Source organism: Cyprinus carpio, chromosome B23 (assembly GCF_018340385.1).
Source record: "Cyprinus carpio isolate SPL01 chromosome B23, ASM1834038v1, whole genome shotgun sequence".
Classification (NCBI taxonomy): domain Eukaryota; kingdom Metazoa; phylum Chordata; class Actinopteri; order Cypriniformes; family Cyprinidae; genus Cyprinus; species Cyprinus carpio.
In genome coordinates, this window is record NC_056619.1 from 14,514,675 (window position 1) to 14,542,366 (window position 27,692).

General features: G+C 35.0%; 1 protein-coding gene across 1 annotated transcript; it reads right to left on the reverse strand.

Moving 5' to 3' along the window:
- On the reverse strand, positions 1-27,523 carry LOC109050907 (nucleolar complex protein 2 homolog). Its single transcript, XM_042751316.1, has 19 exons — positions 27,379-27,523; positions 25,966-26,094; positions 25,612-25,807; positions 25,368-25,481; positions 24,139-24,253; positions 23,965-24,058; positions 23,798-23,876; positions 23,610-23,720; positions 23,379-23,492; positions 22,662-22,850; positions 22,146-22,285; positions 21,200-21,311; positions 16,508-16,621; positions 13,671-13,772; positions 12,898-13,041; positions 8,739-8,852; positions 7,464-7,602; positions 492-599; positions 1-315 (listed from the first exon to the last, which is right to left on the reverse strand). The coding sequence occupies exons 1-19, from the start codon at positions 27,396-27,398 to the stop codon at positions 185-187; spliced, it is 2,265 nt and encodes a 754-aa protein (XP_042607250.1). The 5' UTR covers positions 27,399-27,523; the 3' UTR covers positions 1-184.
- Positions 27,524-27,692: the final 169 nt, after the last annotated feature.

Consider the following 27,692-nt stretch of genomic DNA (forward strand, 5'->3'; position numbering starts at 1 on the left):
TTAAAACAAAGTTCAGAGTTTTAATAAGGTAAACGTAATTACTACAACAGGGGCTGTACATGGCTCTTATAGGAACAGTTCCCCCGAAAAATATTTAATTTCTTGGTGAGCTATTGCTTTAATAACAGTATAAATCATGTTTGGATGTGAAATAGAAATGTCCCTCTGATGTAACACTGTGACTTTAGTCCTGATCAGAGAGCTCCAGGTCCTCAACCATATCTTCATCTCCATCAGCCACCTCCTTCAGTTCTGTGCTCAACATCTTCTTTGGTGCTTTGCCTTTAGAAGATGAGGGCTTCTTCTGGTCACCATCTGAGACAATGACAAAAATGGGGAAAAGATAAATGGCATGCTACCTACAGTTAAGATGGTTGAAAAATATAATGAGCAGAATTATGTTGAAAACATACAGAAGATTTCTCAGACATAGTGAATATCTAACCCTAAACAAAGCCAATCCTAGCTCTTTACAGAAACATATAAATCACCTGAATCATCCTCCTCCAAGTCATCTACATTCTCTTCATCATCATCATCGCTCAGGTCTGAAAGGTCCTCAAGGCCTTCATCATCCTCATCAGAGTCACCCTTTCCCTCTGTAAAAAAAAAAAAAAAAAGTTATTTTCTAATCCAAATGGTCTTACAAGTGATCTTACTGATACAGAGGTAAGGTGAATAGGTTGATTAAATTGGCATTTTAAAGTCAACATCAAAATTCATTGGTCCATGTTAATCCAAAGAAATACGTTTGACTTCATAATTTTAAACCTACAAAATTAGTGATGGCCTAACAATCGAGATTACTGACAGAAATGGTGAGGTTTAATTGGTGCTTCTCCGATGGTGCATTTGACTGTCAGGGTCTTTCATATACACACAACATATGAACTACAGCTGGTAATAATTACAAAATTCAGTTTTATAAGAATTCAAATAATAATAAATGCTATTCTGACACTCTTTAAAGCTGTGTTAAAGTCAGTTTAAGTGGCACATGAACTGATCATCTCTTTCTCTTCATTCCAAGTTGTAGCACAAAATAAACATGAATGAACAAATAAAAAATAAAATAAGAGAAAAAACATTTAGAAAAGATACAGAACAACTTACTGAAATGAATCATGGGTGATGTAATCACTCAACCAGTATTTCAACCATGGAAAGATGTCAATAAAACAGCTTGTAAATAAATGTCACATTTACCTCAGGAAAGCCGTTTAAAGTCCATAAGTTTGATAGTTAGTTAGAGAGATAGTTTGAGAGTTAAAAACTCAGAGCATTCTGCTAAATAGATGCACTATTTTACATATTCATTATATTTATACTTTACCTGTTAGAGAGGTCATTATTATTAAATGTATGTTTAACTAAATCTGTCATGTTATTACACGGTTAAACACTGTTCAAATGTTTATATTTCAACAGCAAATTTAAGTAGAAACAATTACATCATTAAAAAAATAAGAACATTAAAAACTGCCTTTATTTGTTATGTAAATGTTTGCATTCCACTCTGTTTTTATTTGAGTGTTGATTTTTTTTTTTTATTGAATATGTAAACTATTATATAATATTAAACTATTAATCTGTTATTTTATTTTTTGTTTAATTATGTTGTTTATGTTGTTTTAGTTTTGTGCCTCTATTTAAAATACAAAGACTTGGTCTGCCTCAAATGTCTTTTTTAAAAGTAAAGTGACGTGACATACAGCCAAGTATGGTGACCCATACTCAGAATTTGTTTTGAATAAAATGTCTTTTTTTGAATTAAATTTATTTTACATACAGCCAAGTATGGTGACACATACACACCCGGAGCAGTGGGCAGCCGTTTATGCTGCGGCACCCGGGGAGCAGTTGGGGGTTCGGTGCCTTGCTCAAGAGAACCTCAGTCGTGGTATTGCCGGCCCGAGACTCAAACCCACAACCTGAGGGTTAGAAGTCAAACTCTCTAACCATTAGGACACGACTTCCCACGACTTGTTATATTTACTTTTCACTTTGTAAGTGAATACTCATAGTTATAACATAACATTTAACTTTTAAGACATTCTATACACATGAACTCCCATTAAACAGTCAACAGAAAGAGTGTGCTTGATTCTGGTGGAAGCGTTCGTCTAGAGACTAGACTACACCACAGCTGACCTACCCATGCTGCTCACGCATAGGTTACTATTTACATGACAAAAGTAGAGGCTAGCTTCTGACGGCAATTTAGCCTCACTAATCCAGAGGTGTGTGTGGGAGTGTCTCGTGCTCTCTGAAGAGGACGGGTTTGAAATCCCTGAGCTTTGAAGTGGGGTTTGATTAGATGCTGCCTGGGAGGTGAATGGCAGCATAGACACCTCCCCAGCCAGGCACCCTCCACCCTAATTACCCAGCACACACTGGAGCCAGCCAGAGGGGGGAACCGAGCTTAACACCAGGCGCACACCTTGCTGCTGAGACGAGCCTCATGCATCTTAATATAACGGAGAGTTCAGAGAGGGTACAGAAAGTCCACCAGGAGCACGAGGCAAAGGCTTTAGCCTCATGCATTTTTGTGTAAATGTAAGCAATCTACATGTTGCTCTCAGCTCTGAAGACAGCCATGACACAGAAACACTGAAGATGAGGGTGTTTACAAAATCTCCACTTTAAGATGGAGAAAGCTCAAGCCAAGTCTTTGAGAATGTGGAAGGCATTAAACGATCTGGCACACTGCAGCAACAACAAAATAACAAACACAACTCAAGAATATTAACGGGCCAAAAGCAGACCATCCCATCAGGTAGTGAAACACACCAAAACTTAAGAGACAAACAAACTAGAAGTTGGGAAAAGTCCTCAGACTACCTCAAAATAGTGACAAACGAATACAGCACATTAATTGGACACTACTGGGCCAACCTGCGTTTATTCCAATGAGAATACCAACTTGTCAATAATTCAAATGATGGAAATTTTAGATTAAGGCTACGTCCACATGAAGCCAGATCTTTCCCTATCCGATCTTTTTTATCCTCGTCTCAAGAAATATCTACGTCCACACGAAACCTAAAAAACCGACACAAAACGATGTAGTACACATGCCTGACCAGCATGTGGCGCTGTAATTCTGCCACTAAAAACGGAGAAGAAGACTTGGACTATGCACATAAACCCTGCGCGCGGTATACAAACGAACATGGAACAATACATTTATTATTCTGTGTTAATGTTAAAAGACAATCGTTCAGTGTTTGTTCATGTTTTTGTTTCTATTACGTGACGTAGTGGTTTCTGACTACGGGCGAGACGTGGGCTGATGAAGTCATAATTTCAGAAAATATACGGATTTGCTCTCCAGCCGAAAACGGAAGGGCGGCGTTTTCAAATTTATTCACTCTGGGCCCCTTTTTTAAAAATATATCGGTTTTACTCTCCCAAAACGCCGGATCCGTGTGGACGAAACGCCTATACAATACAAAATGTATGTGTATACAGTGAAACACGTCTCCGTGTGGATGGGGCCTAAGATTGACAAAAAATAAAAAATAAAAAAAGAAATGTATGTGTATACAGTGAAACACGTCTCCGTGTGGATTCAACTGTGGTGGTTAAACTATTCATTTTAAAAGTGAACAGAATCAATGAACGGGGTCCGTGAGATTTTTAAATATTAGTCTATTATGCTCACATCGGCAATATTTATTTGATCAAAGAAAAACTGATTTTGTTAAGATATCCAAATGAATCTTTTAATTTTAATAATTATTCAAATAATTTTTATATATTAAAATGTATTAATGTGATGGCAAAGCTGTCTTTTTCCAGTCTTCAGTCTCCCTAAGATTGACAAAAAATAAAAAATAAAAAAAGTTTACAAAATCCTTCAGAAATCATTCTAATATGCTGATTTGGTGCACAAGAAATATTTCTTATTATTATCAATGTTGAAAACAGTTGTGCTGATAAATATTTTTTCTGAAAACCATGATGAAAAATTTTCAGGACTAATTGATGAATACAATTTTTAAAAGAACAGCAATTTCTTGAAATGTTTTTTATAACATTGTTTATTTACTGTATGTTTGATCATTGTGTGCCCTTACTGACTAATTGATGAATACAATTTTTAAAAGAACAGCAAAATATATATAAGGGATATTCCGGTATCAGATTTTCCTGTTGCGATTAATTGATAATGTTTTATTTTGGTTTGAAGAAAGTGGTCATAATACAGTATAACAGGTTAAATAACTTTTTTCTTATAACAAAAATAACTGAACATTTAAATACAATAAAGCAATACAAAAAATATAAAGTTAAAAGTTTTACACAGATTAAAGTGCAAAAGAACTTTAAAGACCCATAGGTATCACTTTACAATAAGACCTCATTAGTTAACCTTAGTTAATGCATTAACATTCACAATGAGCAATAGCTACATTTGCTACAGAAGTTATTAATCTTTGTTAAAAAAATGCAAGTCTTAGTTCATGTTAGCTCATAAATAACACAGTTGCAACTTTCGATTTTAACAATGTGTTATTAAATATTGGAATACCTAAGATAAATGAATGTTCAGAAGAATTTTTCATTGGCAGTTTGTTAACTAATGAAGCCCTAATGTAAAGTGTTAATGAACAATAAAGAATAAAAACACTTTCAAACAATATCTAGGGCATGTTGTAGTTGAAAAATGTTGAAAAATTTTATGGAAATATATAAATATTATTTTATATTATTTAAATGTTTAGAAAGTACCAGTTGCTTTTATTTATGGGGTTTCCAGAGTAAGGGCTGCATTTTCTGCAGTTTAGCGCCATCTGCTGTAAGAGAGTGAATGTGCTTTCATCAGCACGTCTCTCACGTGTTCCCCCATGTGCTTCTCATGCGTGCTTGTTTACATCAGAGCTCACAGGGTCTTTAAAGCAGCATACAGCGGTGTTGTGCATTTTGACCAGTTGATGGGAAAAGTATTCTTAAAATGCATCCCAAATTCTGAATAATTTATAATATATAATTATTCTCGGTATTTAGAAGTGCCCACGATAACAATACCGTGCATATTCATTACCGAATTACCGAATATCGGCACATGTCTAAATAAATAAATAAATAAATAAATAAAAATATATATACATATATATTAATTAAAAATAATAATAATAATAATAAAAAACTGCAATAAATAATATTATTATTATATATATCCTCAAACTCCAGCACAACCAGTCACAGTCAGATCCTGTAATAGCCAGTTCAGGGTACGGATATGTAAATATTGTTATGTCATGTGAATGCACAATGACTTTATAAATAACAGTCTCTTCCACTTCCACCCTCATCCTTTCCTACCCTCTTTCTCACTACAGCGACAACTCCTAGGATCACACCATCCGCTTACACTAAATCTCTGCCATGTGACCACCATAAAACCAACTGCAGAAGCAAAAATGTCTTTATCAAAAGTGTCGAAAAGGGAAATATATTTGTTGGTTTGGTAAAGGAGTAAAACAGAACAACAAATCAACAACAAAAAAGGGCTTTCTGTTTGACAATATGAGAACCGAGACCACAAATTAATATATTAGAGGTCATGTGACTGTATTCCTCGGGTCTAAGCGCTGGAGGTATGGGGCCAGTTAAGCCGTGTGGTGAAGGAGCGGCCACTAACATCTTTCCAAGTGAATGTTTTGAATTACAAACCCCCACTGGGATCCAAGTATGCAAAAAAAAAAGCTTCCTGTAAGAGAGAACAGAGTAAGAGAGAGCGCGAGACAAACAGAATGAGAGAGAGATTTGTAGGGACTCCACACAATGAGCACCAGATGTAAAAAAAAAAAAAAAAAATTAAGCCCTTCCTCTCGCCTCCCACCTACATGGGACTTTTTTTTGCGGCTGTCGGCCTATCGGCTCATGGGTGGGACGAGTGGGAGAGTGTGGCATGTGTCCGACACATGACCCAGCACACAACTCCAGATATAGAGTTAAAGAGGAGAGGCAAGTGCACGTCTGACAGCTGACCTGCCCTCCACTGAGATCCATTCACAGAGAGAGAGAGAGAGAACATGAGCGAGCGATATTGGGTTCACACATCTGAAATGTATTTTTTTTTGTGTTAGTTAATTGCTATATAATTGTTCTTTGTTTTTGAAATATGTAATACAGTTTCCTGCTTCAATGGAAATGCTTTTAAATATTCAATATCAACTGTAAAGATTGTTTTATTAAAATTAAAAACTTTCAAAGCCAACATGAAACCAAAATTATTTGCACATATAATTGGAATATTTAATGAATATTTATCTTTATAATCTTTCAACAAAATGTTTAACCTTGCTCCACATCTAAAAAAAAAAAAAAAAAAAAAAAAAAACTTTCCCTTCAGTTGACATCAAGCCCTCTTAATTTTTCAGCTCCTCCCCTCTAATGCTGTCATATAGAGACCACTTTTACAATCAGCTGAATAAAGTCCTTTAAAAATGTTCCCATAAAATGTGCTTAATTTACTCATCCTAAGGCATATGAGTTTTTTTTATTAGAACAGATTTGGAAAAGTTTAGCATTACACCACTTGCCCATCAGTGGATCCTTTGCAGTGAATGGGTGCCGTCAGAATAAGTTAAAACAGCTGATAAAAATGTCACAATAATCCACAAGTAATGCATGTAATTCACAAGCTGCATGTTTGTAACAAATCAATAAACAAATTAAGATTTTTTTAAACTAAAATAGGAGTCCTCTATCCAAAATATATATTTTTTCCATTGTAAAAGTCCACTTGTCTGAATCAGGAGAGAAAAATGCATGGATCAAGCACCACTTACAAGCCAAAACAGTTCTAAACAAATATTTCAGTTGATTTTGACATGAGAGGACAACAGGGGATGGACTTTTTCACTGGAGGGAGCATTATCATGGACTCATGCCCATAGGTGACAGGTTAAAGTTAAAATGTCTTAATGGCAGATTTATTTCTTACAAACACAAAGCTTTTCACTTCACAATGAGTTAATTGATAGACTGGTGTTGTGGGAATTACTTGTGCATTATTGTAATGTTTTTACCAGCTGTTTGGACTCTCATTCTGACGGCACCCATTCACTGTAGAGGATTCATTGGTGAGCAAGTGACATAATTCTAAATTTGACCAAATCTGTTCAGATGAAGAAACAAACTCATTTAGCATGAGAGGAAATTTCCAACAAATTTCCTTTTTGGGTGGACTATTCCTTTAAGCATTACAACAAAACATAATGAAGAATAAAGGTGTACTTCAATAGATCTGTTGGGTTTAAAAATTTCTGTGTTTCAGAACTCATCTCTGACAGCGCAGTGCAATGGACTACAGCCTCCCAGTGACAAAGAAAGGCATTACAAGAAAACAAAACTCTAGGAATCTTTCCCATTGCACATTAAACATGTATTTGTATGGTATATGCATTACTTGCAATACAGGGACTGGGTAATATATTAACATAAAGCCTTACCTTTGGATTTGAACAGGTCATCGTCATCATCATCATCATCGTCACTATCTGATTCAAAGAGCCCCTTGAACTCCTTCTTGTCTGCTTTCTTTTCTTCAGCCTTCTTACGTTTGATCTCAGGGAGATTCAAGTCCTCCATCTAAATTAAAATGTGATGGGAAAGAAAAAAATACTGTCATTAATCAAAACTGGCAAAAACATGAACAAAACACTTCAGCCATAACATTAATGAGAATAGAATGCTGGTGAAATGCTTCTGTTTTCATTTCAGATTTAGTTGTAGACTAAATCTGGTTGAATGGAAGTGCAAGTGTTTGTTTTTTTTTTGTCTAGTTGATGTACAATGTGCTTTTCTTTGAGTTTTCTTCCATCTCATTAACATCAGATGTCAAAAATTTAGTCACTTGTTTGATTTTTGTTCAATTTTTTTTTTTTTTTTTTATACACCTTAATATTACAAAGGCTTCAATAATATTAATAGTAATATAGAATATAAATATAATATAATATAATATAATATAATATAATATAATATAATATAATATAATATACTATATATAATATAATATAATATTCAATAACATAACATAACATAACATAACATAACATATAACATAACATAACATAACATAATACAAAACTAAAATAATTTGGGAAGTTTGTGTGTGTGTGTGATTTATGTAGGAAGTGGCAGAGGCACAGTAGAGGCAGGAGGGAGGCCAGTGGTAATCAGATCCGAGCGTGGGGACTCAGTGGATCAAAGCGTGGGGACGCAGCCCTGAGCGCTATAATACTCTTCCTGTAGCACTAGGCCTTGCCGCCTCCAGTGGTGGTACCGCCAATGCGAACCGCCAATCTGCCGCTTCCTAGACGCCAACACTCCGCCTGGTGTCATCTCCATTATCTCCCTATGGACACGCTCCAACTCCACACACATACACGAACACACACAGTTTGTGATTTCAAGGAATAAGAAGTTGATAGATTATGTGCATTTAATATAAGACTGGCATTAAAATAACATTTGGATTAACAGCCATCTTGAGATATATATATATATTTCACAGAACCAGCACTACAAAGATGATCACATATGTGTATATATATATAAAATCTAAAAAATAAGATTCTTTCTGAAGATCAAACCATAGCATTGTAATGACACTTCCAATGGAAAAAAATGAAGGACCTGTCTAAATCCAACTTCCTCTGAAAGGTGTGGTTTGGATTATTTGGGTCTAATGGTAATCGTGGATGTGGTTTTGGCATGTTTACCCTTTCTTTTCCAGAGATCTCCAGCTGAATCTCCTTTTCACGAAGTTTCTTCCACTGGCTGTAATATTTAGTGAGTGGAGTGCCTTCCTCTGCTACTTGCTTCTCCCAGGCCGCCTGTAAACACACCAAAATAAACACACAACGAATGCTACTGCATGTTCACCCATAGGAGAGCTAAACAAAAGCTACACATTCTCAACAAAATAAAGCCATAAAGTTACTTGAAAAAGTACAATTGTTCGACATCATGTGCACACACAGGCCTGCTCTGTTATCATGAATCAATACCCCCCCCCACAAAAAAAAAAAAAAAAAACACACACACCACACACACACACACACACACACACACACACACACACACACACACATATACAAAGCAAGTCTGGAACATCAACAACAAGATTGTAAGGTCTATCACTATACTCTAAAGTGTATTAATGAAGTATCAGGCCAATCGTAGCGGACCAAGAAGCAACCTCTTGTGCACACCTTTTCTCTGAAACAGCAAAAATAAGTGGCTAACAGAAGGATAAAGGGGCAGGGGAAGGTGTAAGTGAGTGAATTTTTGCCAGTCTTTCCTTAAAGGTCTTTGTGGATGATATTGATCAGGTAAAATGAGATTAGTTGACCTCCAAATTCAATAGACGTAATAAATCTCAACTTCAGTCTACAGTTAGCTAAACTTATTTATAACAATTTGCAGTGGTTTGTAGGATAGTGAAAATGATCAAAGCTAGAAAAGGGCGCAATATGCTCCTTCCTTGATGCAATAGAACCAAACAAAGCTAACAGATGTGTACATGACCAGCGAGGATGAGCTTCCTGGCAAACTGGGGGCTTCATCCTTTGAAGCATCTGTTCAACTACGGCTGTGCACATTCTGGAAGAAATCATGATGCGATCACTCAGCACTATGGTGCTGAGGCTAAAATAAACCGCAAGAAATTACAACTCAATGTTTAAGCCATTGCATTGGTTGGTATACATGCATATTTGGGCTTTCTTGTCAAGCAGGTGAGACAGAATTTCAAGTTGAAGAGTGCTGATTTTTTCATATAACCAATATAATTACTATAAATAACTTATAAGCAAATAATAAATATTGCATTGGTTGGTTTATTTACTTTATTTACTTTTATATAAGTATTATGTAAATATATGTAAATATATAAAGAGAAAAAGAGAGATAGATTAAAACTAAAACTATTATTATTAAGAAATATTTTTAATTGAAATAAAACTAAAATTTAAACTAAATGAAATTAAATGAAACTTGAATTAAAATGGAAATAAAATAAATTATAACTATTTAGAAATATGTAAATTAAAAAAAATACAAGAAATTGTTACAAAAAAAATTACATTTAAAACCTAAAAATAAAAGTTAATTCAAAATATTAATTAAAAACAACAACACTAGGTAGTTAGGAATATATTTATTTACCCTCTGTGTGAAGTGTTAGGGTTAGTATAAGAGCTGATGGAGGCACTGGTACAACCCACAGAGACAGATATTTGTTTGTTGGACTGATCCTTGGAGCATGTGGCTTTATGCAGCTGTGCTGGCAGCAGTGCCGGGTGAGAGGTTTGCCATGCCACCCTCGTTACTAAAGGACATCTTTCCCGCTGGCCGGAGCCCAGTGACAGACGCACCCCGGCGTGGTGCCATGCTGTCTGCATGCTCTGCCCTGCTGCATCTCTCCCTACGGCTCAACATTACACAGAGGAGAGACACAGACCCTTCCACCCCTCCTTCATTTCAGTCTTAAACTGCCTTAAATATTTATCAGAAGCTCAAGTCGGTCCAGAGACAGCGAGGGGCGGGAAGCAGAGATGAACGGGCTGTGCGTCGGCAGGGGTGACAAATGAGAGCGGAGATGGAGATGAATGGATCCGAGATCTCGCCCCAGAGAGGAAGCAACTTCTCACCTTCTCTCACAACCTTCACCCCTGCCATTCCCTCATTTTTTTTCTTCCTACTAATTTCATCATCAGCGCAGTCAGCACCAGTGTTATTACTGTTAACTGAAACTGCCATAAAGACAAAATTTGCATTAAAAAAAAGAAAGAAAATGAATTATAAATGTGCATTACAATATGGTCAACAACTAAGCAGAATTATAAAGAAAATTAATAATATATTTTTAATTAAACTAACATATATTTTAAGCTATTTTGCCAAAAAAAGATGCACAATCAAACAGAAGGGAGGCCTTTTTGATTGATACAGAAAACAACCAACACAGTTCACTTTCTGTATACAATGTTTAGAAATCTTAATTCTAGAATTTCGAAATGGGTGACAATAATAATAATAATTAGTATTAATATTAGTATTAATATTTATTAGTAGTAGTAGTAATAAACGATGAAAACTGATTATAAAATGAATGCATATATATATATATATATATATATAATATATATATATATATATATATATATACACACACACACACACACACACACACACACACACACACATATATATATATATAAAACATTAATTACATATTTATATAATTATTCATATATAAAGTCCAATATACATTTTGAATTAAATTAAATTAAACTAAATGTGACCCTGGACCAAAAACAAGTCATAAGTAGCATGAGTATATTTGTAATAATATACATTGTATGGGTCAAAATTATGGAATTTTCTTTTATGCCAAAAATCATTAGGATATTAAGATATTAAAATCATGTTCCTTGAAGATATTTTGTAAATTTCCTCATATATCAAAACTCATATATCAAAACGTAATTTTTTTAAATAAATGTAAAATAAATTCTAAATATATATATATATATATATATATATATATTAAAACATTTACACCAACTCTAATTAAAAGTAAACTAAAATGAAAACAAAGGTAATGAAAATGGGTGATGATTTTCTGTAATTACAATAATCCTGTTCAGCAAGCACAAAGTCTGCTTCAGTCCAGTCTGCTACTGGATTGATGTTACCAGACGCTCGCAGACGAAGCACTTAACGTCTGCTCATCCTCCTCTGAGTCTCTCGCTGAGAGAAACAGCATTAGAAAGCTTTCCGCTCCATTACTTTCATCTGCTCTCACATCCGCCACCGACCCTGCGTCAGGCTACGGTCGTAATAGCGTTCTGTGCCACGATGGCCATGTGTATCTGTCTGAGGACCTGTGACTGCACTTCCTGACCTGCAGGTGGTGTGGTCAACTAGGCTCCAGGCCAACCGCCACATGCTGTTTTACACTGACCACAGGAACACACACTCAGATGTGTTCACACGTAAACACACAGGGCTCTGAACACACAAACACAGACGAAGACTGTGGGTGACCAGCAGTCACCTGCGAGGGGACGGAAGGCAGGGTGGTGTTTGAGGTGGGTGGAAAGAGAGAACTGCAGGGATTTCAGTCTGCTTTACAGCAAAAATAAACATCTGACTGCCATGTCTGGTCCCAAAGCTCACAAGTGTCTGACTAGAGGTGCTGTTATGGTCACTGTGTAATTGGAAAAAAACTCAGAGTGGAGAGAGGAAAAAAAAAAAAACATCATTGGGTTGACGGAATGACTCAAAACAAACAGATAAAAATGTTAGAACTCATTCAATGAGTGCTAAAGCAGTTAACACATCAGCTGTACTCAGACAAGAGCTACAAATAAGACAAACAATGTAAGAGCTACCGTGACCTGTGTGTATGTTTTTTTAATTTGTAAGAGATACCGTGACCAATCACTAAAAAAAAAACAAAAAAAACGCACAGAGATGGCGTGAATGTACAAAAATTACAAATGCAGAAATAAATTTAAATAATATATAACAATATTTTAATTATTTGAATGGAAAGTATGAATTAATTGTACTGGTTTTATTAAATATAAGACATTTAAAAACATTTATAAATACATATAAAAATCAATAAATAATAATATTAAATTTATATATAACATCATGAATTATAAAACTGAGATAGGAGATGGGGTGGATGTGGTTGGGGTTGGTTTTGATTGTTTTTGTTTTTTGTTGTATTTTTTGTTAATTGTTATTGTTATTGTTCTGTGTCTGTGTGGCTTTTTAATACAAGGCCTACATTTTGATAAAAGATAAGATAAATAAAAATATTATAAAAAAAAAAAAAATACCTAGTCAATTTCATGTACTCACCACAGCTGTGACATCACCCACGCCAAAAGCAGCTTTCTGCCTTCGCCCTGTGATGTAGCTGCAGTTCTCCTGTATCTTCTCCAGCAGCTGGCGCATCTGCTTGCAGTAATTGGCCACTTTGCATTCCTTCAAGAAGGCTTTCAGCTGAGGAGACCAACATGAGAGAGCATGCATGAGAGACAGTAGAGGAAAGAGCAAACAAATGGAACATCACAAAAATTATGTGAACACAGAGCCACATGCAGGAATCATTTTTTTAACCATCCTCAAAGAGAAACATTAATATATCTCTAGAAACTCTCTGTGCAGATTCAATTTCCATTTTTTTTTAATTCCGCCAATGAAAAGTACAGAAGAAACGGGAGTGGATATTATAAATAAACCTGACTGGGCCAAAAGAATAAATATTCAAAACCGGATTTTTAAACAGCAGTGAGGAAAGCTCGGTTTTGGCCAGAACAGAGGATGTGGCCAGAGTGTGTGTGTGAGACAGGGCTGAAAGAAGTGATGGTGAAAGAAACTGTCTTTTTCCCTATAGCCTGTGTGTTTGCATGCTCTGTTAGTGTGAACATTGTGGTGTATGTGTGTGCTGTGTTGCTAGGGTAAGTGTCGGGATGTGTATGTTGAGGTGTGATGACTAAAAGGAGCCATTAAATACAACTGTTGAGCACGCTCCATAACTTCCACTTATTATGACCTGTTGGCGATGTAGTAAATGTTAGGAAGGTAAGTCAATAAGTCAAAGCTTGTTCCAGAAAGAGTGAGAACAGTACCTGAACAATGGTGGGCAAAGCCAGCTCAGGGAAGCCAATGGAGCAGGCCTGTGTGTGGAAGTACTCCAGAATGAGGTCATACAACTGTTCCACTAGACCATCCTGAAACAGTGAAAACACAAACATTCACAAATCAGCACATATGATGCATTCACGGCCCAGAAACATACTACGTGAACAGGGGACGATGGTCCTGTGGCTCAGTGGTAGATCATTGAGTTAGCAGCGCAAAAGGCAATGGGTTCAATTCCCGGTTATATACTGGTTAAAAGGTTTGTTCGTAGGCTGTATGGGGTTTATGTCGCTTTGGATAAAAGCATCTGCTAAATGCATAAATGTAAATGTAATGATGAGTTACCTTCAAATTTCTACACCACAGAACTGGATGTGTTAATGCAGATTTCAAGGAAATTGTTATTAAAGGGGTCATATGATGTGATTTAAATTTTTTCTTTCTCTTTGGAGTGTTAAAAGTGCATAAAGAAGATCTTTAATGTTGGTGAGTAGATCAGGTCAATTCAAGTTGGATATTCTTTATTATAGTTTAGAATTGTATATTCTTTTATAAGATGTCTCATTCAAAAATAGATATTCTTGTTTAAGTTTATAAATGAAGAGATTTGCATAACACCGCCAAAACGTTCACGCAAAGAAAGAAGGCTTAACTTTTATTCTTGCTGTAGTATTGTTGTTGCCACAATGTTGTGGAGACAATGTTTCATTGTGAAAGCAAAACTACTTTGTTTGGCCTTCCAAAAGAGGATGATATCCGCTTCATCATGCATAGAGCTGATCCGTGCTGGTCGCTGAGGAAATACATCAACTTCGCGCCGTGAATCACCGGATCGGCTTTCATCGTGGACGAAGCGGAGTCCTGCCCGGGGTCATCACATGTGTCCTTCGTTTAGTGAATCACCGGATCGGCACTCAAGCTCGCAGTGTGTGACGCTTTTTATCGATGACTGCACATGTGTCCTTCGTTTAATCTGCTTCCTGAACCTGCAGAGTAGCCTACAATGGGTCTGTGCTCAAAGCCTGTTCTATAAAGTGAGGCAGTTCCAGCTTTGCAAGGACAGTCTGCCGCTTCTGACTCACAGCCTGCAAGTAAACTTTTGTGTCAGTCTAACACAAAAATAAAAAAGAAAAGCGAGTCCTAGTAGCACTAATGTCCATTACAAATGACACCTGTTCCTGAGGTAACATACATGGAAAAAAACAGCAGTCAATCAGTTTATGCCCTACACAGAAATGGCTGCCCAGCCCCCCACAGAGTATTCACATCTCTACTCAACACCTGGCATTCAAGCATTCATACTAATCCTGACCCGGTTTAGTGCAGGGATCGGACCTAAATCCTCTGCCCTACCTAAAATTCACAGCCGCAGCTTTCGCAAACACATTCCTCCGCAATGGAAACGGGAAAACCCTGCTCGTAACTGCCCTTACTAGTCAGGAAATATTTAAGATTTAGTAAGACAGACAGAGATCCCAGACAGCAAGGGTGGAGCGGCGTCTCGGGGGGCCTGTGGCTGCGGTGTCTTGGCCTGTGTGGTGATAATGGTGGGATGCTTCCCCGTGCCAACCAGGAGAGCAGGATAATCCCTGCAGCTTGTGTGGCAATCCTCTTGGCAGCGTCAAGGCGCGCGGCGCTTTAGCCTGTGTAGCAGCGTGTTCGGGCTTTCATCTCCTAACCTCAATCCAGTTACAGCCAGTCAGCATGAAGACACGACAGGCTCCTGGCCCAGGAGGAGGGCTGATCTTTATCAAGTACTTTATCTGATGCATTTAAGTGATTGTCTTTTGTTTCATTTTAATACGACTCTTTGCTCATTATTTTGGATTTGCACTACCTGTCAAAAGCTTGGGGTCAGTACGTTTTTTTTTTTTTTTTTAAGGAAATAACAGTTTTATTCAGATAGGACTCATTAAATTGATCAACAGCTACAGTAAAAATATATCTAATGTTACAAAAAACTTTTGAACATTATATTCATCAAAGAATGAAAATGTTTTCTACAAAAATATTAACCAGCACAACAGTTTCCAACATCTGTAGTAAGAAGTAATAATAATGTAACAATAATGTTTCTTGAGCAGCAAATCAGCATATTAGAAGGATTTCTGAAGGATCATATTACACTGAATACTGGAGTGATGCCTGCTGAAAATTCATGTTTGCCATCACAGGAATAAATTATATTTTAAAATATTATTGTTATTTTGAATTGTAATTTCAAAATGTTACTTTTTTTACTGGATTTTTTTTTTAATAAAATGCATGCTATGTGTGTGGGATTATTTTGGATTAACATTAAAAATTTTTAGTATACCTTATTAAAAATATAAATCAACAATAAAGTTCAATCATGCTCCAAAACAGTTTGATGGTGAAAATTTTTTATATTATAAATCTGAAATTGATTTGTATGATTTAGGACTGTTATTTAAGCTTTTTATTTTTTAAAGCTTTTTCAATTTTTAAATTACTGCAAATTATACATTGTCACTTTTCTCATGAACTCCCATGAAAGCACCAAGAAAGCAAGTACGAAAGTAAAGATTTTTTTTTTTTGAGAAAATCTGTAATATTTTAGTCAGTTTGTGACATAAAGCTATCATACAACTTCAGAAGAATGAAGGAATAAAATCCAATGCTTATAAAAAAATTAACATTTTTGGGTATACTACCCGTTTAAAGTCTTAAATGCATTAAATTATTTTCAATTAACCTCATGTGGTAACGCATTAATTCTGGGAGGCTTACTACACATACATAGTCATAAACAAAAGAACGTGAAGAATTTATGAAGGTCTCAAAGAAGTACAGGATGTGTCACCTTATAAGCCTTCTCTTGGAGATTGGTCTTGCTGAGTTTGAGGATCACTGCAAAATTGATGGGCTTTATACTCATGCGGCCTGGTTTCTTATTGAAGTCTTCCTGCTGCAGGATCTGAGGAGCAGAGTGAACAAACAGATACATCAGAGCACCACATCACAGACATACGTGCACAGAAACACACAAATAAAACCAATAAGACTACAGCAGTAGCCCACTGATTATTCAGACAAACAAAAACCAGAGAATAACTCAAGGGCTTATAGTAACTTTAACTCAGGTGTACAGACAAGTGTTGGGGAAGCTTCTCTTAAACTGTAGCTTCCCATGCAAGTCACTCAAATAGTTAACCCCTTTTTCCATCGTATTGAGGATAACTATAACACGAAACATACAGATGACATACTTCTTCATAGTATATATATATATATATATATATATGATTGTATCAATTTAGCCACAACTGAATCTATTTCAGGGGGCCAAAATGTTTTTATTTTTAATAAAATAAAATCAGATGAGCAGCATTTATATGGCCCTAAAACAAATAGGGTACAATTTATCAAATTGGGTAACTATATTATATGGCCCTAAAACAAATAGGGTACAATTTATCAAATTGGGTAACTATATCACTATATTAAAATTTATAGAACCAAATCAAAAACCTGAGAGGAAGATTTAAATGGTTTGCTACAAAGAGTCTGAAATGATTTTTTTATATTAAATTATTTTTTATTTTTTTAATTTACACTACCATTCTGTTTGTGGTCAGGAGGAGGGGCGATCTTTTATTTGTTTTTTTTGTGTTTTTTTTAATTATTTTAGATTTATAGTACTGTTCAATTGAAATGTTTTATATATATATATATATATATATATATTCAGTTTTAAAGAAATTAGTACCTTTTTTCAGCAAGGACATTAAATTGATCAAAAGTGACAGTAAAACCATTTATAAAGTTACAAAAATGTATATTTCAAACAAATGCTGTTCTCTTGAACTTTCTAGAAATTATAAGTAGCACAACTGTTTTCAACATTGATAATTATAAGAAATGTTTCTTGAGCACCAAATCGGCATGTAAGAATGATTTATGACAGATCATGTGACACTGAAGACTGGAGTAATGGCTCCTTGAAAATTCAGCTTTGCCATCACAGGAATGATTCTACTTTTAAATATACTGAAACAGAAAATAGTTCTCTTTAATTGTAGCAGTATCTCACAATATTGCTGTCTTTCCTGTATTTATAATTAAATAAATGATTATTCTTGAGATTTACTGTAAAAAATTGATTAACTTCATTCATTGATTAAAATGAATCATATTTCCCATTTCCCAGTTTATTAACTTTATTAAAGCTGTAAGTGCAAAACTATATGATGAAAAATACGCAGTGTAGTAAAAGTAACTTGGCGGATTTTAATAATAAAAAAAAATTCTCATAATCCACATTTTTGCCGGCAACCTATAAAGGTTTTTTTTAACACTGAGTCCGAAATTTTCGTATGCGTTTTTTTTTCTTGTATTCGTCATCCTTTCCTACCAAAATGCTTGCTACGGACGTGGAAAAGCAGAGAATCAAACCTGATCCAATTTATTTATTTTCTTTATGACAAACAAAAGTTTCGGAGGCAGTGTGTAAACGTGATTAACAGAACGTGAGGTTGTATTTATTTTTTAATGTGCAATAATTTCATACAAGAATTTCGGACTAAGTGTGCAAAGACCTTGAGAATGAATGCATTTCACCATAACTATTTACATAAATAACTAGATATTATAACTACTACATTACTTACTTTCTCCATAACTAATCTCCCATAACTCTCTCTGAGCTTCCGCATTTGAGAGCAGCTGAAAGTGCCTGACGAGGTCATCTAGAACCAGTGAGGTGTGTGTGTGTGTGTGCGCTCATGGACGGCCGGTCTGTGCAAACAACGGATGTGGTGTCGGCCTGCGGGACACAGGAGGAAGTGGTGGCGCATGGTCCCAACCTGATACGCTCAGGGGCTATTGCAACAGGAAGCTTGAAATCATAGAGCACAGATAAAGAGAGAGAGGGAGAAAGAGCGGGAAAAGAGAAAAATAAAAGAGAGAGACATGTCCTACTCTACTTCACTGCACGCCTACTTTTTAACATGAGCGCGAAAACAGGAAGTGGCCTGCATCACAAATAAACACAGGGAGCAAGAAGGGGGTCGGTGGGAGTCGCCACACTGACAGAGGATGTGGTCTGCGCAACACGTTTGAGAGCTGAGTGAAAACCACAGACCTCCTTCATACACACACACACACACGGACACACGTACGCTTTCCCCCCCAAGGCTTTATCACAGTATGGTCAGGACTGGTGGGAGATCGCAGCCAAGCAGTGACCACCCCCTCCCCCCGTCCCCCCCTACGTGTGAGCACAGGCCGAGCTCCGGACCCATCCTGTCCCCCTGTCCCCACTCGGCTGCTGTCGCCTCCACGCTTCTATTCTCACAGCAGCTGTCACCGCAGGGGCCCACGCCAGCCACACACAAACACACACGTTTTGTCACCCGCCTCACACTGTGGAAAATGTTGACAGTTTGTGACCTCTACTTCTCCCAAAAACGAAGACGCGCAGCGTTCGCACACATTAGGATGCGCATTCATGCAGACCGCATACTCTGATCTCTGGTGTCTTTTATCTTTTAGTCTTTAATTCAAAGCTTGTCGACCGTTTAGATAGCTTGTCGCGTCTTACTTTTTGGTTTTTAATTTTCCAATGGTGACTAGTTGGTGGGTTTTCGGAACGACTAATCTGTATAATTAGGCTCCAGCAGACCCCAGGCAGATGTGATGTTAGGGAGCGCCTGTATTGTACAAGTTCTCATGTTCAAAAACCATATGAATTCAGATTCCTTTTAAAAACCTACGATAGTACTGTCCCCTGAGAGATTTACAAGTTTGAGGTTTTGTCCATTAAGAATGAATTGGATTGTGAAATGTGGTTAAATGTGAGTTTTCATAAATAGCTGAACTACTGTTTAAAAGTGTGGGGCCAGTAAGTTTTATTTTATGTTTTTGAAAGAAGTATTTTTTTTATAAAAAGTATTTGCTCACGAGGGCTGCTTTAATTTGATTAAAAATACAGCAAAACAATATTATATAAATACACACACACAAATATATATATATATATATATATATATAGACACAGACACACACACACACACACACACACACACAAACACTACCGTTCAAATGTTTTGGGATCAAAACGATTTTTTATGTTTTTTAAAGGAGTTTCTTATTCTCATCAAGGCTGCAGTTATTTGATCAAAAATACAGGAAAAAAAATTATATTGTGAAATATTATTACAATTTAAAATAACATTTTTCTATTTTAATATACATTAAAATCTAATTTATTCTGGTGATGCAAAACTGAATTTTCAGCATCATTACTCCAGTCTTCAGTGTCACATGATCTTCAGAAATCATTCTAATATGCTGATTTATTATAAGTGCTGGAAACTGTTGTGCTGCTTAATATTTTTATGGAACCTGTGACACTTTTTTCTGGATTCTTTGATGAATAAAAAGTTAAAAAGAAGACCATTTATTTAAAATAGAATTATTTTCTAACAATATACACTACCATTCAAAACTTTGGGGTCAGTTAATGTTTTATCTTTTCATTCTTTTAAAGAAATTAAAACTTTTATTCAGCAAGGATGTGCTAAACTGATAAGTGATAAAGATTTATATTGTTAGAAAAGATTTATATTTTGAATAAATGCTGTTCTTTTGAACTTTTTATTCATCAAAGAATCCTGAAAAAAGAATTATCAATGTTGCCAACACTGATAATTCTAATAATAATTCAGCATATTAGAATGATTTCTGAAGGATCATGTGACACTTTTTACTGGAGTAATGGCTGATGGAAATTCAGCTTTGCATCACAGAAAATGATATTTTAAAGTTTATTAAAAGAGAAACCATTATTTTATATTGTAATAACATTTTGCAAGATTACTGTTTTTTTTCCCTGTATTTTTTATCAAATAAATGCAGCCGTGATAAGCACAAGAGACTTCTTTAAAAAACGTTACAAGTCTTACTGATCCCAAACTTTTGAACGCCAGTACACACACACACACACACACACACACACACACACACACACACACACACACACTGTACTGTATAAAAGTAATTTATGTGCTGACAAAGCTACATTTTCTGAATCATTACTTCATTCTTCAGTGTCACATGACCCTTCAGAAATCATTCTAATATGTTGATTTGTTGCTCAAGAAACAATTTTTATTACTAATATTAAAAACAGTTGTGCTGCTCAATATTTTTGCGGAAATCGTAACACATTTTTTCACAATTAAAAACAACAGCATTTATTTACAGTGGATGTCTAATGCCATTTCTTAATTTCTAATGCCAGTTATTTACACTGCTAAAGAGCAAGATTCTCATGCTAAAAATGACAGTTGCATTTATTTACAGGACTCGTCTCTCATTCTCATGCTAAAAAAAAAAAGCTCGACTACAGCTTTACCTGTCTTTTATAAATCTGATAAAACTTCATATTTGGAGATATGAAAGATGCAATACTACTCTACAGGTACTTCTCTTTATTCAAGGCAGCCTGGGAGACATCAGAACAGTTGATGACGGCATGATATGCCAGTCTCACCTCAAGCAGGAAGGGCAAGGCGGGCACGTATGTCTTGGTGTTGGCAGACAGCAGGATGATCGCTCGGACACAATGCAGTCGCAGAGGGTAATACCGAGAGATGGGCACAAGCCTAAAATACACACACAAACACATAATGGAGCCATCAATGACTTGATAGAGATGAACTGAAAACAGAAGTTCTGTAAGCGAACAAATAATGTGGATTTTTTTGCATCATTTTTTTAATATCCGAATTGATCTTTTGTTAGGTCTTCACTTTTGCAGGCAGAAAAGTAATGCAATATTCAAAGCTGAAGTTCTGAGCTCAAATCGACAGGCTGAGAATTGTAAATTTAAATGTGGTTAATGGCGCCACTTGCTGGTAAAGAGTAGCTCACCCCCAAAAAAATAAAATTGTGATTTTTTCTGATATAAATAAAAATTGTGATAGCGATTCAAAATGATAAAAAAAAATCTCAGCTTGCTGTTTTTGTTTGTAGGGCTACACCATTTTTGTTACTATACTTTAAAACTATAAAATAATAATAATAATTACTATTATTATCATTACTAAATAAATAATTAAAAATGACTAAAAAAAAAATTACTATTATTATTATTACTACAAGTAAACAATTAAAAATTACAAAAAAAATAAACACTATTGTATTATTCACTGTAAATTAGAGTACTTGAGAGAAATATAATTGTACTTAAAGAACACAGTGCCACACTTTACTCTATTTGATAATCACACCAAACTATATCGCAATTTTGATTTTATTTTGATTAATCATACAGCCCTACATTAACGACTTTCTCTCCAAAAATGACAAAAAAGCACCACACTGGCCCATTTTACTCGATTAATATACTCAAAGTGGGTGAAATATCTCTTTAAAGATGCCGAGTACGCAAAAACTTCAACAACAAACAAATAAACAAAAAATACAATCAGTCATACTTGATGCAGCCGATGATGACTTGACACAGTGGGTAGATCAACGGCTCCAAAACCTCACTGGGGTATATGGTGCTCAACACCCGACACCACAGATACAGACAGTGCATATACTGCCAGTTATACACCGACTGATATGTCTCCTGAAGATGCACAAAACAGAAAAACATGGATCAAGATAAGCTGACATCTGCAAAAAATATATTGGACGTATTTCTTAGTGATAGAGTATCTCCAAAAGAAGAAAAATATATGTCTTTTTTTAATCAAGAATTGATTGGATTGTGAAAAGTGTGTGAATGAGAGTTTGTTGCAACAATGCCAAACAATTCTTAAAAAAACAAATTTAAAAGTGAAGATTTTCTTTGTAATAACAAGCAAAGATGAATCATTCACAATAAGATCAGGATAAAGAAAACAAATGTGGTCAATTGTATTTTTTTACTTTAACTTCAAATAGCATTTTTTTTTTTTTTTTTTTTTTTACGCAGAAGAATACAGGTCAAGACTTCTAATTACCTTCTTCTTCAAATTCATGGCGTTCCTGAGGTGGATGGCTAACTGACGGATATAAATAAAGGCATGCTGGTAGGACACCTGTGTGTCCAGTGAGTACATCTCAGCAAGAGTCCGCTGCATGAAATTAATCATGGGAAGAGTGTTGGGTGACGTGAACTTGCAGTTCTTTACGTAGGCGATGTACATTTGCTGCAAACAGAAAACTCACTGTTAATAATGAATATCTTCACTAGTATTTCATCATATTTTGCATTTCTTTATATTTTATCCAGCAAATATACATGAAATAGACCACAAGTAACAGCAAATCCATTTAGAATTATTCAAAAGATTTATATTTCATTCTTTTGTATTAATCAAAAAAATCCTGAAAAAGTATCACTGCTTTTACAAAACATTAAACAGTTGATTCAACACTGATAGTAATAATAAATGTTATATTAGAATGATTTCTGAAAGATCATGTGACACTGAAGACTGGAGTAATGATGATGTTGTTGCTGATCAAATAAACGCAGCCTTGGTGAGCATAAGAGGCTTTAAAAACATTTTTAAAATGTTACCAATTGCAATATTCAACTCAATTTAGTATGCAAGCAATTATTTTTATCAACTCATATTCTCTTGCTGTTTATTTTATTTGAGAAAACAACAATATATGACAGGAATATTTAGTGTAAATCTCATCAAATGGGAAATAAACTTGTGATAACTTACCCTCAGAACAGGGTTTAGGTAGATGTCCTGTTTGTTTCGGCAGATTTTGTTGAGAGCCAGGAAGGCAAGGACCCTCACAGTCTCCTCTCCTGTGCTCCAGTGTTTGATGAGACTCTAGTGTCACAAACAAAAAACACCACGGATGCTGACCTTTTTTGTTGTTTGATTAAAAACTGAACATTGAGCACCATTTCTGTCTTTAAGTTAGTGTCATTGATTCACAGTGCTTACTTTGAGAAAATGCCTGCACTGTTTTGGCAGACACAGGTAGTATGGCACCATCTGGTTGGCATGACGGAGAACTGCAGCTACTACTGTGGACTGGGTTAAACTGGAGAGGAGCTGAAAAGAAAAGTATCATGTTAAAACTGGGATTCATGAACTGGCTAAAAAGAAATAATAATAATAAAAAAATCTACCTGAACAACACCGGCAATATACATCTTAATATCAATCTGATTTTTCTGCCACCTGGGACTTGAAGATGGAAGTATTAATCTGAAAATACAGATTAACACAATATTATGTGAAGAAATCGGACTGATTCAAGCATCTATCTATACAGCAAGAGGAACAGAGCTGTTACTTTTTCTGGCCTTTCTCTGGATCTTTCAGCTTCAGCATTTTGTTCAGAGCTGCATGCATGTCCTTTATGCAGAACAGGATGAGGGAATTGAACACTGTAATTGGAAACAGGCTGTCAGTGAACACATTCAACAGCTTGGGTTTCTAAAGTGTTCTAAAAAAGCCGGTTAGTTACCAGCGCTGTCTGAGATGGTATATCGACACAGCTCCTCGGAGTCTCCCTTCGTTGTAGCCACGGCAGCCTTGAAGGCTTGTGTGATGTCCCTAATCAACTTTGCCGTGGGCTCTTTCTGGAAAGAGAAACATTCAATAAAGAGTTCTAAACCATGAATCTTCCAGATTACATCGCAAACATTACAAACTTTGATTTGAAGGAAAACAAAAAGAATATATATGACCCTGGACCACAAAACCATTCTTGAGTAGTGCGGGCATATTTGTAGCAATATCCAAAAATACACTGTATGGGTCAAAATTATTATTTTTATTTTTATGCCAAAAATCATTAGGATATTAAGTAAAGATTATGTTCCATGATTATGTTCCTCAGCCAAATATTGTCCTATCCTAACAAAACCATACATCAATGGAAAGCTTATTTATTTATTCAATCTCCAAAGTTATACTTTTTTTTTTTTTTAAACCTTATTTTCCAAAAAAAATTTTTTTAAAGTTTTTTGTTTTTATTTTTGGTTTTTTATGATAAATAAGGGTTTTTTTATTTGTTCAGAATTAAAAAGCAGTTTTTTTATTTAATTGTTTAAGCTAAATTTTCAGCAGTCATTTCTCCAGTTATCAGTGTCACATGATCCTTAAGAAATCATTCTAATATGCTGATTTGCTGCTCAGATAACATTTCTCATCAATGTTGAAAACAGTTGTACTTAATGTTTTGTGGTTCTATTTAGGATTCTTTGATGAATGTTCAAATGAACAGTATTTATTTAAAAATTGAAGCTTTTTTTACATTATAAATGTCTATACTGTAATGTTTGATCAATTTAATGCATCCTTGCTAAATAAAAGTAACAACATATTCAAACAAAAAATGACTGAGCCTAAACTTTTAAACAGTAGTGATGGGGTCCTACACCTTTACCTCAACATTCATTTCACTGATTAGTGCTTCTTTACCAGAAATACCAATATCTCCCCCTTGTGTCAGTTTCAAAATCTACAGCTAACCATGTCACTGGAAAATTTACATTTCAGGGTTTTTTGGTGTAAATTTAGGATGACTCATTTACTATAAAAAATAAATCCATATAACAGCTTGAAAGAAAAGGAAAAAACACATCCAGTATAGTTATTCATCCTCTTCTGACAATGAATGAGAGCTCATACTGATCATCTGAAAGTTCCTAACTAAAACAGAGTGAATAAAAGATAATATAAACATGTTACCCTGAGTCCAGTTCTCCAGTTCTCAATCATTGCTTCTGTGACTTTGGTACCTTCTTTAGGCTTTTTCAAATCCTTTTTTCCTGTTTCCACCTCATCATTGTCATCATCAGCTTCCTATTGTTACATAAAAACTCTTTTTCATATTCCAAGGAAAACACACATATTCACGCTAATTGTAAACTTCTGATTTATAGTATAAAAAGTAATTAATAATTTGTTGTATTGGAAGAACTAAATGACTGACCTCCAGCTGAGAAGGGAGTCTGTGGTACATCCTCTCCTCTTCATCCTCCTCCTCATCTTCAAGGCTATCAGAGTCATCAAAATTCAGGAGCTTCTGGTCATTTTCTTGTAAGAACTCATAGAATTCTGGGTCTTTGCTCTTGAGGGCTGACAGGTGGTCCTTGTGCTCAGATGCCTTGCCCTGCTTTTTGACAGACCTGTGACACAGTTGATTAGAGTTAGATCACATTATCTCACAGGCTTCCTCTAGTGCTAACAAAAGCATTCACTCAGCAAACATTTGTAGAATGTATCAGAGATTGAGAATAAAAATGGGACAGTGGAATTACTATTAAAATGCGATGGCCATACTTACGTCTTCTGAGGTGCAGGTTTCTTCATCTTGCCTTTCTGTTGTGTTGATTCCTCATCCTCACAATCATCTTCCTCACCAGAATCAAACCCAGATAACATGAACTCATCCACGCTGAGATCCTCCAGTTTCCTGCACATAGATGGCACATCACTAAAGCATTCGGTACGTTTTTGTTTACTACGTGTTCAGCTAGTTGCGTCCCAAGTATGTATTTTGTGTTTGTTTTGTTAACATTTATTTGTACAATAATGCTTTACAAAGCACCCTTTTAGTAAAAAAAATAAACTGGGGATTTTAAACTGGGGTCCAGGGACCCCAAGGGCCACAAAAAAGTGCTAGGGGGTCTGTGGAAAAGTTTATAGAAAAACAGCGTAAAAAATAAATAATAAGAAATATCATCATCAATAAAAATAACTAAACTGAAATAACTAAATTTAAAAATAGACTAAAATAAATATATGAAATTCAATTTTATATATTTATTTTAATCTATTTTTGTTTTAATCAAATTTAGTTATTTTTATTCATGATGATAAAAATAATCAATAATTTGAAATGATATGCTTATTATAAATTTTATTTTAATTTAAGTATATGAATTTAAAGTAATTGCAGTTAGTGTGAGTTTTTTTTTTTTATGATGTAATAAAAAACTAAATATTTCGAAATAATACATATTAACATGACCTTTATATATGAAAGTATATAGCTGCCTTTTAAAATTTAGGACGGGGGTTCCTAGCATGTAAATGATCTTAATTGGGGGTCCATCCATGACATCTAAAAGACAGAAAACCCGTTCTAGAAAACTTCAACATGACTGTAATATCACTCAAAAGTTAGAGTTTTTTATTAGTTTAATATTTATTAAAGTTTGTTGTTATTTTAATAGTTGTTAGATTACTTAAGTTTTTTAGTGAAGATAGCATGGTTAGACAACTTCCATTTTTTTTTTTTTTTTTTCATTTGGAAGGTTACTGAATACTTAAGTTACAAAAAAAGCAAAAGTTTATTTTCTCAAGATTAGAATAATATTCATCCAACTCTTAATAAGCACATGTAGTTTTAGTACACCAGAAAATTACTTTTCCTAAACTCATTTTGGAGCTGATTACGGTGAAAAATGCAAAAATCAATTTAGACTTAATTTATATATTTTTTAGTTTATTTTTACGGTGTTTTTGACCATGTTATGTTAATTAATGTTAAGTAATATATATGTTGATCTCCCAAAGACAGCTGAATTTTAGTTCACCGGTGGCTAAAGCTAGCTAGCTATCGTCAAATATACAATCAGATAAGTATTATATGAAGTGAATTGAGTTCTGACACCTCCATATACAGTCAAGATCACTGTACTTTAACTATATACGATGATTTATGTGAGGTTAAATAGCTAAGAATGGCACATACCTCTTGTTTTTCCCTGCCATGCTGGATAAGAAACGTGCAAGGGACGCAATACCCACAATGCACCGCTTTCGGCAGCTAAACCGTGTTGATCTCTTGGTTGACGTTGTGTTAAACACAGAACAAAAACGAAAGCCTACAGTCGTTTTAACTAAAGGTCATAATGTCTACTTTTTTTATTTCTTATGTTTTTGGTAACATTATTATAAACAGATTTTATTTGTTTCTACATATAGATGAATTTTGCCAATTACAGAAGGTTTCCAGCTTATATAAAATATATAAAATTCATAAAAATTATATAAAATACCTCACTA

Coding starts and splice junctions, on each gene's coding strand:
- LOC109050907 (XM_042751316.1), bottom strand. CDS start 27,398: ATGGCAGGGAAAAACAAGAG. Junction 25,482..25,611: donor GACTCCCTTCTCAGCTGGAG/GTCAGTCATTTA, acceptor ATGTAACAATAG/GAAGCTGATGATGACAATGA. Junction 24,059..24,138: donor TACCATCTCAGACAGCGCTG/GTAACTAACCGG, acceptor TTCCAATTACAG/TGTTCAATTCCCTCATCCTG.